Genomic DNA, 14,505 nt, shown 5'->3' with positions numbered 1-14,505 from the left:
TTGTGTTTAGTTTACTTCTTACACCATGTCTTGCACACAGGCTGTTGACATTGTAGCTGAGCTAACTTTATCGATAACACATTTTCCCAACATGAACACATATCTGTAGTAACTGAATTCTATCAAGACAGGTTCCAACATGTGCTATCTAACCTTCAATCCCCAGGTCAGGTGACCCCATATCTAGTACAGGGTACCATATAGTATTTAATACTGGGGTCCACAACCACAATCAGCTATTATCATGACATTGAGCAGGAGGAACCGAAGATGACAATGCAAGTTGCCTGGCACCAATACGTAAAACTGGGAACACAAGAACTGCTGCATCCCAGGAACCAGCTGCAACTTCAGAAGAGCTTCAATATTCTGAGCAGAGCTGCAAAGATAAGAATCCTAACTCACATCTCTCTTACTCTTTGATTATCACTCCACCATCAGTAGTACAAGAATTCTCAAGCCTTCCCTCTTCTGCTTCGCATCACTCCCTCAAATCACAGCAATGCACTTCACAGAACCTCCTCCTGCTACTACTTGCACACTCAACACCTATTACTGTCCACACAATCACTTTCTTCCCTCCCCCACATGTGTGTTGTTACTCATGCATCATTTGTCCTGACATACACATTCCCACCAAATGACGCAGGCTGTTCCTTCTTGCTGAAGAATTTTGTACACAATACCTGAAAACCCTATTGCACCAGAAGGTGAACCACCTCTGTGCCCTGTACATGGAAACTGTAGTTAGACGATGCATTAGGGGCATTGTGAATAACAAAGCTGATGGATACACTCTGAAGTGTAACTGGCCATCCTCTCCTCTTTTTTCTTTCTTGCTGAAATCTCTCCCTCACATGCTCTGTGTGACAAAGTGATATTGCTTTGAGCTGCCATTCATCTGTCTCTGCTACTACTTGTCACTAACAGCTAACTCTTGTTCCCTGTGTTCCTTTTTCAGGTCTATCAGAAGTATAGGGGCCAGATGTAGCAGAGGAAGGGGAGAACAGCCCTCCAGAGCATGGACCGATACACAACTTTACCCTTACAGGCACCAACTGATAAATAAGAACTCTGTGCAGTTCAGAGGATTAGTTAAAGGGGTAAAACAACTTTAATTGTTACACTTGCTGCTCGCTGCTGAACTGCTTGTGAAGCATTTTAATGGAGTGGTGCAGAGCAAACAGCTGGCTCAGGATATCTGTCGGTGCCAGAAAAGTCTCCTGGGTGTAGAATTTGAGATCAATGCCACTGATAGTGCAGTACATAATTGATTGGCATTGGAGGTTTCCATAGAACAGTCAATGGATCCCTGCTGAGCTCAGATAATTTTCAGTTTTGGTACAGGTTGAAAATTGGCAATTGCGGATTAGCTTGAACTGCCAGATTTCCTTCCTCACTTAAATGGAAAGTGACCCTAAGTCTTGCCATGCATTGTATCTTTGCCATACCCAGGGATCGAATAGCTGCATATAAAACCTAGGGTAGTTTTTCTCCAAACAGGAGCCTTTATGCTCTTATGCTGTCTTGTCCACTACCCCCATAACCATGTGGTATGATACCACTGTATCTGTATTTTCAATCTTTTGTACGTGCTTCAGTGATACTTCAAAATCTTGCCATTCATTAAATTCAGTAATGGCAGCTGCAATCTGGAGTTGAATAACCATTTTTGATTTTTCCCCGTGTAAATTTGACCTTAAATGGGACAGTTTTTAAGTTCCCATCCCATTAAAGTTTGTTAATCCATTTGTACAGAGCTAGGAATACTCAGAGAACAAATGGACAAATATGTTTTATGCCTTCTTAATGACATTTCAGTATTCTTTACTCATGTTTACTTTATTGCTAAAGTTAGTGAAAAGAATAAATAACTCGTTCTTAGCATTAAATGGAAACATTTTAAAATATTAATAAAAACAACTGCACTGTAATAACTGGTCAAATATCAAAAGGCTTAAATACTTAAAGTAATGCTTTAACCGAAAGTTTACGTTGGTCAGCATTTCAAATTACACAATTTGTTTTATATTTGGATCCATGAAGCTGAAACGTACCTTATCCAAGGCTACAGCCCCCCTGAGGAAGAAGTTCCATTCATCATCTGTGACTTCATCAGTCTGGCGTAGGATCTCAGTACAGAGCAAAAAACTATAAACAAGTTTGTGCTGTTCGAAGAGGCCTCTGGAAACATTGGTGTATACGGCAAATAGCGTCGCATTTAACAGAATCTTCAAGCGTTTCTGTAGGTTATAGGTCTTGTCAGATGTTTCAATGGTTTGATTAAAGAGCTATCAAAAGAAAAAATCAGCACTGAGTAATAATTCCTTACCATTGCAGCCTATGTGTATATTTGACATTTCTTTCGAAGCAGCTGCCAGTCTGTAACCTCATAGTCAAGCATATAGCTCACTCTATAATTACCATCAAGCCAAGCGATCAACCCTAGTTCAATGAAGAGAAGGGCCCAGGAGAGGGGATGTACTAGGGACAAAGCACCAGAGCCCATGCTCTAGGGGTGGCGGGCGGGGGGCGGGTGACAGTGCTGGGTTCATTGGCTAATTGGCCTGTCCATCAGAATGGTCTATGTGCCAGGTTGGTTGCTTGGATATTGCAGTGCCTAACACAATAAATGTAAGTATAGGAATAATTGACAATGGACCACTCCATTGTTCCTTTTGTTCTAAAGCAGCAAAATGGAATATCAAGGAGCATCACTGTGCCATCACATGTCCTGCTTCATCCATCTTGTAGACACAGATCAGATGTTGGTACTGTTGATGCGTCACTTTTCTTGAAGTGATTGGAGACAAATAATTTAATATTCCTTAGAATATTTCCTGATCAAAATGATAGCAAGTTTTGTTTGTTACAAATATTTAGTGGTCAGGGGCAGGAAACTTGACTTTGCCTTGTCTCAAGCCAGGAGTCCAGAGGTCATTGAGGTCTCCCCGTTGCTGCCTTGATTCAGATCTGCTAACCCGAATGTTTTCAAAAGAGAAACATATTTGTAAAAAGAATGATGAACACATCAAAAATGAAAATAAGTTATTTAACATTGAAGAGTGAGGCTTAAAATATGGGTCACAAACACATATACACCGTAACCCCTCCAGTCCTGAATGCTATCGGAATGAATATCAGAATTTTCTGGTTTACAGAATGCAGTTAGAATGCCTAACCTCAATTGTGTGAACTGGAATACACCGTAATACAAAGGTTTACCTGAAACATGAAACAGTGATAAAACATTATAAAATATTAATGAAAGTTGTTTTACTTATCCAAATACTGTATCTTCCATGTTTTTGCTCCAAGAGTACTATACTAAATAGTCATTTGGTAGTAAAGAACTTGAGTATTGCTGAAAAAAAGAAAAAAAATTTTGTCGAAGCATTTCATCTTGCACTCATCAGGACAATTCGCAAGAAAATACCAATGTCAGGAGAAACAACACATTTATACTGTATGAGAAGAGAGTTCTGATTGGTTGGAAAGTGGACTCTGATTGGTAGAGGTGTTGCCATGGAGAATGCACCAGATGATGACTGACAGATAACCAAGCATTGTTTGAAATTTAAACCAGGCAGCTTGAATCTAATTGGTCAAGACATTGCCCTGGGGAATGAACCAGCAAATGGCTGTCACTTATTTTATTTAGCTGAAACAGGTGCAATGTGTGTATATGTTCTTTCTGTCTGCAAAGAACAGGGCCCTATGTATTTGATGCCTGGTTTATATTTTAAACAATGCTTGGAAGTTATCTGTTAGTCACCATCAAGTGGTGCTTTCTCCATGGCAACACCTCTACCAATCAGAGTCCACTTGCCAATCAATCAGCACTATCTTCTCATACAGTATGTTGTTTCCCCTAACATTGGTAGTTTCTTGCGAATTGTCCTGATGAGCGCAAGACAAAATATCAACAAAAAAAGTCTCTTTTTCAGCAATATTATACCAAAACAATGCCGGACAAATTTCCGGACAAACCGTTATTTTGAACAATAGACATCGGCACTAAATGGGTTACATTGTATTTTGTGTATGTTATGTAATAAAAATGTCAAACCTGTTTGAAGTATTTTAAAGAAAATTGGTACATTGGGTCTATTTCAGACAAGCTAGCAACAACAAAATACATAACGGATCCACGAGTAGCCACAGGGCGATATTTCTCACGAGCAGAATTAATTTTCTGTTCTGTGGCTTCAGCTTCCTCTAACCGGACTTTGATAGCTCCTGAGGTAACCTATATAAAAGCAAATTTAAATTAATTTCCTGGAATAATAATGCATAATAATTTAAATTATGTAGCTATTTCTTTTGGTGTCCCTGAAGCTATAAAATTAAGGGATAATTTTCTGAGTCCACACTGCTAGTGATATAATTAATCATCATCTAATTGAATCACAGAGAAAGCTGAATAGTCTACTCCTATTCCTAATGTTCCTTTCTCGTAGTGGGGAGCCTCAGCTGACAGCAGTACATATCAAAAATTGGCCTAAAGTTTTCAGACAAATAAAATTAATGGCATTTTCAATTTAACAGTTTCTGATTTAAGCTTCCAGCGGGTATAGTTCCTCCCTGGCAGGGCAGATTCATAAATTTCCTTCTAATTGCCAACTCATTTTTGTATCTCAGATCATAGCTGCCTTATAAATTCTCTGATTACTCTTCTCCCACTTGCACCAAAACTTTTAAATATATATATATTTTGTCTCTGCCCCTTCTATTATTGATTTATTAGCATATTTCGGCAGGTAGAGCAAAATGTCTACTGGTTAGGAAGAAGGAATATGCCCATGATTCATGCTAAAATATTCTTGTATATATGGTCCTTCTCACGTATTAAGGGGGACCTTCCTCTGCCTGTACTTGTCTGACGGGCATGACAGGGGAAAGTGCCAGTGAGTCATTTCAACAGGTCTCTGTCCAAGGATTTTCCACAAGAAAAATTGGAGCCTGTGCCTAACCAGTATAAATGTTTTTAAATGATGGGAGGTGGCATTTCCTGGATCCTGCCACTTCTTACTTTCAATCTGTTCATTGAGTGTCCCAGTACAGAAGACCCCCTAAAGAAGCTAGCCTTCCTGAGAATTCTGCCGATCGAAGGGTCAGCATGAATCCTAGGGGCAGGACAAAGAAATTAAGGTAAATATTCTGACCCTCGACCTGAAATATTAACTCTGTTACTCTCTCCACAAAAGCTGTCAGATCTGCTGAGTATTTCCAACACTTTCTATTTTTATTTCATATTTTCAGCATCTGTAGTACCTTGCTTTTGTTTTGATCTTAGTTTTAACCCCAGCCGCACCCTCAAACCGACTAGGATGTTTTGAGCCACTCTGGACACAGCTCTAGTCTTTAATTTTTTTAGGTGCAAGGTCCAACTAAGGGCAGTTCTGGATCTGGAGTCCATCAAATTATGCAATTAGCCTGGAGCAAACAGTGGAGGGTTGTTTTTTCCTGGCTGCTGCCATTCTGATCTAATTACTTTTAAACATATGTCTCCTTGCATTCTATCTTTCTTGGAATGAAATAGTATGCAAATAGAGAGTCACAAAGGGATTCATTCATTTCCTCATACAGCGGATCAGCCTTGTGACACTCAAAACTCTCATTTTCTTTGGTACAGATCGACAGTGGAAAACCATCATTTTCGGGAAGGGGAATTAAGCATAGGGATTACTAAAGCTCATAGGCATGTGTACAAGGTGAAGAAAGCAATGCAAAACTCTCAATGAGAGCATGAATCACTTGAAAAGTGGAGGTATTGGCATAGCTGAGAACAGGAATTCAATATTTTTGGGAACTGCCCCAGTTTTTCTCACTTCGACTTTGAGAGTTATTCTTGAACGTTTTTCATCAGCAAACAAAATGTGCCTTATATGTCAAATTACCTTTGACTGTTGAAGGGTATTTATTAATTCTTCATTATCCAAAATGTTGCCTTCTGAAGTGAAAAGCAGCTTCAGGATTCTTTCTTCAATAGCTTTCAGCTGATTTTTGTCTGCATTGATTTGAACAATCAACTGGTTTCTTTGTTCCTCAAGTTCAGGTTTCTCGATTCTCACAACATCACTGTAAAGGATCACACTGTCACAACTAAATAACAGCATACTATGCAATGCAGTGCTGTTTAAATGAAATAGGCCAGCTTGCGTGTGAAGTGTAATTATATTAACAGGGCTATACTTGTCCCAAGCTATTTATCATAAATCATCTCTAAAGAGAGGAAAGAGGCAGAAATAATGGACAATATGAATGAGTTCTGCTTCCTAACACCAATTTTCCTTCTCAATATGGGCCTGAATCATCCACTCCCATTGGCGGCGGGAGTGAGTGGGCAATATGGCACAAAGGCCAAAAATAGGTTTCACGCTGTCGTGAAATCACAGCGGGATCAGCGGATCGCAAATCCCACGGGATGCCGGCACAAATCTGATTTACCTTTACGCCAGCAGGAAGACACGCCAGCCCACAACACGTCTGGACAAGCGCAATGTGTAGAAGTCGGGACTTAGCTTTAGGGCCTTGCTCAGATGGCGGACATCCGAGGAGAGGATGATGCTAGAGTCCTATAGCTACCAGACCATGGAGGAACACGTGCCTCGCATGCTGGGTGGATCCTCATGAACATGGCTCTGCCGCGAAGTGGCTCTCAGGAGGTGGGAGGTCTCCACCCAGCAGCTTTGGCTTTGCTGAGGCTTCTGACATTCATGGATTTTTCCATGGGCATGCACCATCTTCAATGGTCTCCGTTCATGCTTTGGGCCTGCTTCAGAACGTCATAGACCTCTCCATGGGCTGGTATGGATGATTGGCGAAGTGGGGAGGGCGGAAGAGGAAGGTTTAGGTGTGAGTAGGAGAGGAATGTGTACCGGGGGGGTGGTAATGTTGGAAGGGGGGAGCAAAGGTGTCGGGGGACAGTGGTTGGGAGGGGTGAACGAAGGTGTCAGGAGAGTTGAGGTCAGGGGGGGGCGTAAGTTAGGAGGGGGAAGGAGTGTGTCTGGAGAGAGAAGGGGGTATGGGGGACAAGGGTGTATTGAGGCAGGAGGGTGTAATAGGGAGAGTGCTGAAAATTGGGGAGGTAGGTGTAAGGGGGGTGGAAGGTGTCCGGGGGAAGCAGGGAGTTAGGAACGGGGGCAGCTTGGAGGGGGAAGGTGTCCGTGGGATGGAGGGTGTTAGGGGGAGGGAAGGTGTCCAGGGGAAGGAGGAACTTCAGAGGGGGAACGGTGTCCAGGGGAGGAGGAGGTTCAGAGGGGGGAAGGTGTCCGGGGGGAGGAGAGGATATGGGGGAGGGTGTAATGGGGGAGAACACTGCAAGTGGGGAGGTAGGTGTAAGGGGCAAACAAGGTGTCCATGGGGAGCAGGGAGTTAGGTGCAGGGGGAGGTCAGAGTGGGGGAAGATGTCTATGGGAAGGAGGGAATTATGAGGAAGGAAGGTGTCCAGGGGAGGAGGGAATTCAGAGGTGGGGAGGATGTCTGGGGGGAGGAGGAAGTTGGGGGGGGAAGGAGTAAGGATGGAGGAAGGAGGCCAAAGTGATTAGAGGACATCAGCGGCAGCCTTCCATTGCTTCCAGCATGCGCCCCAGAGCAGCATCACTAAATTTGAGGGCTGCCATCACCTTTGCTTTCAGGGCCATCTGTCACCTGGAGCAGTCCTGCTCTGTAGACATGAAGCAGGCTGCACTCTGGTGCGCTTTAAATATGTCGCCCGGAGCAAGGAAACACTGAGGTCACGGCGTGGTGGACAAAGTGGGCCAAGCCCACCTGCCAGCGATTCGGCGTGTTTCCCATTAATGCGTTATTAATGAGGTGGGACGCACTGGGATGGGGACGATACGACGCGAAAATCCGCCACTGCAGCTGGCAAGTAAAATGTTTTTTTCACGTCCACTATCGCACTTAGTGCAAATCTGGGGTGATTCCACACATAGTTACTGAAAATAATCTATAAAGAGTGGCAGAAGTCAGCATAGCACAAATTCGTTTCTTTCATATTTAGTTGTAAACAATTAAGAATTGTCTCTATACAATTGTTCTCACTTAAAGCAGCAGTCCCTTTACTTAATGCAGAAAGTGATTATACAAAGTTTGAGACATTGCACTCAGATATCCAGATATGTTCCCTATGTAATAATTTTCCTGACAGGTTTTCTCTGTTATTTGTGTTTGTCCAACCGACAAGAACACAGCAGCAACTGTTCAAAACTGTTCACAAAGAAAGGGAAAATACGTTGGGTTACTCTAGATCTGTAAAGCTAACAATTCTTTCTTTCCTTCATTTCTGGAAAAATTACAAAGTCCAGAGGCAAAAGGAATATGCTTAAAAGATAGAAAATTCATATCCCTCAACATTACAGCTCTTTTAGTGGATTGGTTGAATCATGGCTCTCTGGAACATACAAATATGAATGAAAAGTATATTAAAATTCATTTAATGTTTTACTAACTGAGAAATTTAAGGACAAGGCCTTTGTTCCAGGATAAGGAGCATGTGTTCCCCTAACTACACTTGTCATGTTCCATAAGGCAAATAACAATTAGAGGAAAACATAAAACTGTCTTGGCAGTGCCTTCAGTATCAGGGTATAGTTATGATCTCATGGAACCAGACAATCCACTGGGATGTTGCATAAAGCAACTGAAAGAATGCCACAAATTATATTCATTATACCAGACCACAGGGAATTATTATGGAAGAAATAGAGAGTGATTAAGAAGTCTGACATCTCACAACCTGTCATTTCAGATTTAGCAGTTTTCAAAATGAAATCCTAAAAGTAGCATGTTAATTTTTTAATAAGAGGAAATATTCTTAATTTTGTACAATTAAACTAGAGAAACTGCTAACAATGAAAACTATGTGCATTTGCTCTGTTTTGCAGTGTCAGAATTTTTCTTTTTTTATTCATTCATGGGATGTGGATGTCACTGGCTAGGCCAGCATTTATTGCCCATCCCTAAATGCCCTTGTTCAGAGGGCATTTAAGAGTCAACCACATTGCTGTGGGTCTGGAGTCACATGTAGGCCAGACCAGGCAAGGACGGCAGATTTCCTTCCCTAAAGGACATTATTGAACCAGATGGGTTTTTAACGACAATCAGCAATGGTTTCATAATTACCTGGAAAAACTCAGTTCTGTTGAAGGGTCATGAGGACTCGAAACGTCAACTCTTTTCTTCTCCGCCGATGCTGCCAGACCTGCTGAGTTTTTCCAGGTAATTCTGTTTTTGTTTTGGATTTCCAGCATCCGCAGTAGTTTTTTGTTTTTAGCAATGGTTTCATGGTCGTCATCAGATTTTTATTGAGTTCAAATTTCGCCATCAACCGTCCTGGCCCCCCAGAGCATTACCCTGGGTCTCTGGAATACTAGTCAGTGATAATACCAAAATGCCACCGCCTCCCCTCAATCCAGCTGCAACATCTGCTTTTTGCTCTAATGGCCTGAATCTTCTGGTCAGCGCACGGGGGTGGGCCCACTCATCGACGCGTAAAATGACGCGCGGTAACATCGGGCGTGTGTCCTGACATCACCACGCATCATTCCGATTTTCAGTTCGGTGGGCACGCACCGGAGTCGGCTGTGCACCCGCCAAACTGTCAAAGGCCTATTAAGGCCATTTAAATAGTAATTAAAACAATTAACAGGGCTGACCGTCTAACCTTAAGGTTGGTGGGCAGGCGAAGAGCCCAGGCGGCCTTCGCATTTTTCATGGAACCTCATCCACAGGCCGGGTGAGGTTTCATGAAGGTTTTAAAACTTTAATAAAAATTTTAAATAAAATTCATAGACATATCCCAGCTCATGTGTCCGAGTAATTTTTAAAAATCTTTTATTCACTTTTTGATAATGAAATTAAACTCCCTGAGGCACAGAGCTGCCTCAGGGAGATTTCTGCGCTCTTTCACAGGCATGCGTTATGTTTCTCAGTAGGGCATTCTACAAAGCTTGATACAATGAAATCTATTTTAATAAATCACCCTCTACTTGTAATCAATTTTTGCTCTTATGCCACTAAGAGTCATCAGAAGTTCTGAAAGGACAAGTGCAACTCACAGTCAAATAAGCTTTTCTGAAAAATACCCTGCCAGCTTCTTATATTACTTGGTTCTTACAACACAGTATGAGTTTTATAATGCAGTGCATGCTTCACTGTGAACTCAGCCCATAAAAGAATTGGATAGTGTACCATCTATTGATTACTGAAAAGTAAATTCCAATGAAATGATTCAGGGTGCATTCCAATGATGGAAATATATCTGTAAGATAGAAAAGTGTTGGATCACAAAAAAACAAAGAACTTTACCTTAGCACCTGATCTTCCAGGCCAGATTTGGTCACAGTGAAGTTGATAATGGTAACCTTTATACATACCTGAAGTAAAATGATAAAATTATATGATGAATTAAATGGTGAATTATAAAATATATGAACATATGTTAAACACATAGGCTTGAATTTTCCAGTCTGGACCCTAAGTTTGGCGGTGGGAACGGAAGTTGGAGCGATTTCCACTGGGGGATGGGACAGCTGAAAATGCGCAAACTTGAGCTAATCAATACATTGCTTATGCATCCATGTGGAGCACAGTGAACATCGAGGTGGGGGCAGGCAGGAAGTTGCTGCCCCTGCCATTACTGTATGGGACTGAAGGTCGGGATGCCATGCTTAAAGGGCACCCGGACAGCCTGCACAATTACTTCCACCTTGGCCTGGCCACCGCTCCACCGTTCCCCACTAACCTCCATTCAATGAACACCCTCCACACAATTTACACTGCCACCACCCGGTCTCAAGCACAGGCTGACATTTACAGATGCTCCCCAAAGAGAACAATGCAGTGGCAATCACCATTAATCATGGAAGAAGTCTACTTGCCAGATGCATGCCACTTAATGTGCAGTTGTAAAAGTGAACATTCTAATTTCTCATTGGTGGCAGGGGAGCTTGATTCCGGCAAGGTGGCCTTTTAATGAGCATTCATACATGCAAAACGGCTTCTCGACATTGTTTGTCGAGAAGCTTGACATGGCTTTAAAGCTCATCCTGCCGTGAGGAAACTAATTTTTTGGATTCATGCCAAATTAAGTTTCCCCGCCCACCAAGCTTCCCACTGCTGGTAGGCCTGGAAGATTCCACCCATAGTGAAGGTTTTTTATTTCCCACACTTCAGAAAATTACAATGTACATTTTGCTCCATTATTTTCTGTTTTGTATTTCTTGAGTTTATGAAACAGAATAATGTCTGGAAGATTTATATAGAAAATCAAGAAGTGACTGTGTGGTAAGAGCAGATTTACAAGGAAAGATATTAATTACATCTAATTATATACACCAAGCAAATCTTGGCTTCCACCAATATAACCTAATCTAAAATTGTAGTCAACACTCAATAGGAGTGAATCCTCAATCCAAGGCTCTTTAGAAACATAACTTGGATATCACAGACATGTAGCTCATGAACTTTTGTCCATTCATTTTAATGGGCAGAAAATCATGGCTCTGCACCAGTGATTTAACAAGATGTGCTGCCTGTAATGGTCACCCCACCCCCGTAGGAAGTCTGGATTGTGGAATCACCACAAGTATTGTGAAGAAGTATCAGAGAATGACTGGGTCTCTGTAAATATATTTGCACACACAAAATGATAATTTACCTATTGGAGGTATGGTATTAAATTCAATTTTCTCATACAGTATGATATTTACAATACAAAACTAGAGAAAATTATTAAGGGCACTGCACCACTAAGAAGTTCAAGTTCTGCAAACTCAGATGACCATCTCCCTTCTGCATTATTTAAAGCCTGATCACAGTGTGCAATCTTAATTTTTAAAAAAACAAGAACAGAAATTGGTGGTAGAATACTAATATTCTGTATTTTCAAACTTCTTGGAGTAAAGCTGCACCAAAGGAAAGAATATAATTTTTGGCAAATAAATGCAAATTACAGGCTAAGCGAAAATGATCTTAAAGGAACTCTTCACACATTGGCCCAAGAGGAGATCACTACATAAGTACAATGAACTTGGCCTTACTATCCAGATGTCATGACTCAATTCAATACTATTTGTTTGCATAGTAGTTTTGCTTAATGGTCAAATTGCCAGGACTTCTACCATTGACCACCTTTATTGAAAAGGTTTCAGGTGGTTGAGCACTGGATGGATCAGCGTTAGCTGTATGGTGTCTTTTCATGTGTAAATAACTATCAATCCATACTGCCTGGCTTCACTGGTGAAGATTAGGCACTTAGGTAAAAATCCAGGGATCTGCCAATGCTTAAAACCATACTTTCAATAGATAACGTAACGTGCATGACTAAAGTAAAAGAAAGAAGGGAGGGGGGCCGAAGAAATTTGCCAAAAAAAAATTATCTGAAATACCTCTGGCAGATAGTGTGGATTGGACATTTTGGTTGTCATGTAGAATTTGAAGTTTCTGTCATAATCAATGTCTGTATCTCCCAATCGCATGAGTAATCTGCCGCCTGTCATAAATGTCTGATTTAGAAGAATAGGCTCCAGAGATGGGTCCAAGCTCTCCCTCAGCTATAATTTAAAAACAAAATATTAAGTCAAAATAACAAATGATGGTTGTTTTAGTGTGATGGTGGAAAAGCACAAATACTCGCAGACATACAAAGGTGTTTCTCACAGTGAATTGGAGGATACACTATTTTATGACAGCAGTACTATTTTCAACAATTTAGACCTGCTTTCTGGCCTGAAATGAATGTAAAATGAGCACAATGTGATCTGATTTCTTCACCCATATATTATAATGTGGTTATTCTCATGAAACATGCATATATCTTCTAACTGCCTCAGAGTTTCCTGTTTTAGCCTCAGTCTCCCTTCCCTCTCTTTTTCTTTATCGGTACGTCTCCTTCTTTAAGGCCCAGAGTATGCAACAAGATGGGAGGCATCATTAATTGGATTGAAGGTAAGTACCAGGATCAGGTGAAAAATATGAAGTTGGAGGGGTCTTGCAATAATGTTGGTGAGAGAGGTGGAGCAAGGAAGGTGATGTGATTCTTTATTAGTTTCAGCCAATCAAAAAATGTGAAGCTTAAATATTGCAGGGAAATGCAGCATGATGAACATGAAATGCATGAAATCATCCCCTACACCTCAACCCCCTCCCACGGCACCTTCCCATGCAACCGCAGAAGATGCAACACCTGCCCCTTTACTTCCCCTCTCCTCACCGTCCAAGGGCCCAAACACTCCTTTTAAGTGAAACAGCGTTTCACTTGCATTTCCCTCAATTTAGTCTACTGCATTCACTGCTCCCAATGCGGTTTCCTCTACATTGGAGAGACCAAACGCAGACTGGGTGACCGCTTTGCGGAACACCTTCGGTCTGTCCGCAAGCATGACCCAGACCTCCCTGTCGCTTGCCATTTCAACACTCCACCCTGCTCTCATGCCCACATGTCCGTCCTTGGCCTGCTGCATTGTTCCAGTGAAGCTCAACGCAAACTGGAGGAACAGAACCTCATCTTCCGACTAGGCACTTTACAGCCTTCCGGACTGAATATTGAGTTCAACAATTTTAGATCATGAACTCTCTCCTCCATTTCCACCCCCTTTCTTCCAATAATTTATATAGATTTTTCTTTTCCCACCTATTTCCATTATTTTTAAATGTATTTCCATCCATTGTTTTATCTCTACCTTTTAGCCTATTTCGATCCTTTCCCCCCACCCCACCCCCACTAGGGCTATCTGTACCTTGCTCGTCCTGCTTTCTACCCTTAATTAGCAGATTCTTTAGGTAATATCACTACCTTCAACACCTCTTTTTTCTTTTGTCCATGACATCTTTTGACTATCTCCACCTATCACTGGCCCTCTATCCAGCTCTACCTGTCCCACCCCCCTTAAACCAGCTTATATTTCACCTCTTTTCTATTTTTCCTTAGTTCTGTTGAAGAGTCATACAGACTCGAAACGTTAACTGTGTTCCTCTCCGCAGATGCTGTCAGACCTGCTGAGTTTTTCCAGGTATTTTTATTTTTGTTATGAAATGCATACTATTGTACCACTTTTGTTGTTATATTACCAATGTCATATGCTCAGTTGATGAGCAGTTGCAAATCAACAGGGTGTTATGTCACATAACGTAAAATGAATCAGCTGGGCTACTGAAGAGGTGACTTACTGGTTTTGCATTACATGGAAACTCTAAGGTTTTTATTAACTTTCTTGAGACGAAATTTCACAAATCTGTCCATTTTTCTGTGAAAACTCTAAATGAGTGACCTTAATTGTTACATGTTCTGGTGTCTTATCTGTCCAAGTGTAAGCACAGAGATACTGACTTCTCACAAATAATTGACAGTTAAGGGTTAGCACATTCTTGATTTGGAAATTATCGGTATTCTGCCTAATTTTTTTTGAAGTGAGACACAAAATTTGCACATTTGATAATGTGACACCTGGGCCTGGCAAATCATTTGTACTGGTTTGCACGTGAACTGGGTGCAGGGAA

The 14,505-nt window shown here is 41.4% G+C and overlaps 1 protein-coding gene across 1 annotated transcript in view; it reads right to left on the bottom strand.

Moving 5' to 3' along the window:
• dnah6 (dynein, axonemal, heavy chain 6) overlaps positions 1–14,505 on the bottom strand; it is a 424,069-nt gene that overhangs the window by 109,395 nt on the left and 300,169 nt on the right. The window contains exons 54-58 of the mRNA XM_078570618.1: positions 12,396–12,560; positions 10,315–10,382; positions 5,901–6,081; positions 4,070–4,249; positions 2,058–2,291 (exon numbers count right to left, since the gene is read on the bottom strand). Of these exons, the coding sequence (XP_078426744.1) occupies positions 2,058–2,291; positions 4,070–4,249; positions 5,901–6,081; positions 10,315–10,382; positions 12,396–12,560 (828 nt within the window). The remainder of the gene's footprint in view (positions 1–2,057; positions 2,292–4,069; positions 4,250–5,900; positions 6,082–10,314; positions 10,383–12,395; positions 12,561–14,505) is intronic.

Source organism: Cetorhinus maximus, chromosome 2, assembly GCF_964194155.1.
Source record: "Cetorhinus maximus chromosome 2, sCetMax3.hap1.1, whole genome shotgun sequence".
In the NCBI taxonomy this organism is placed as follows: Eukaryota; Metazoa; Chordata; class Chondrichthyes; order Lamniformes; family Cetorhinidae; genus Cetorhinus; species Cetorhinus maximus.
The sequence above is the reverse complement of the archived record's forward strand: the minus strand, read 5'-3'. Positions and strand labels throughout refer to the sequence as shown.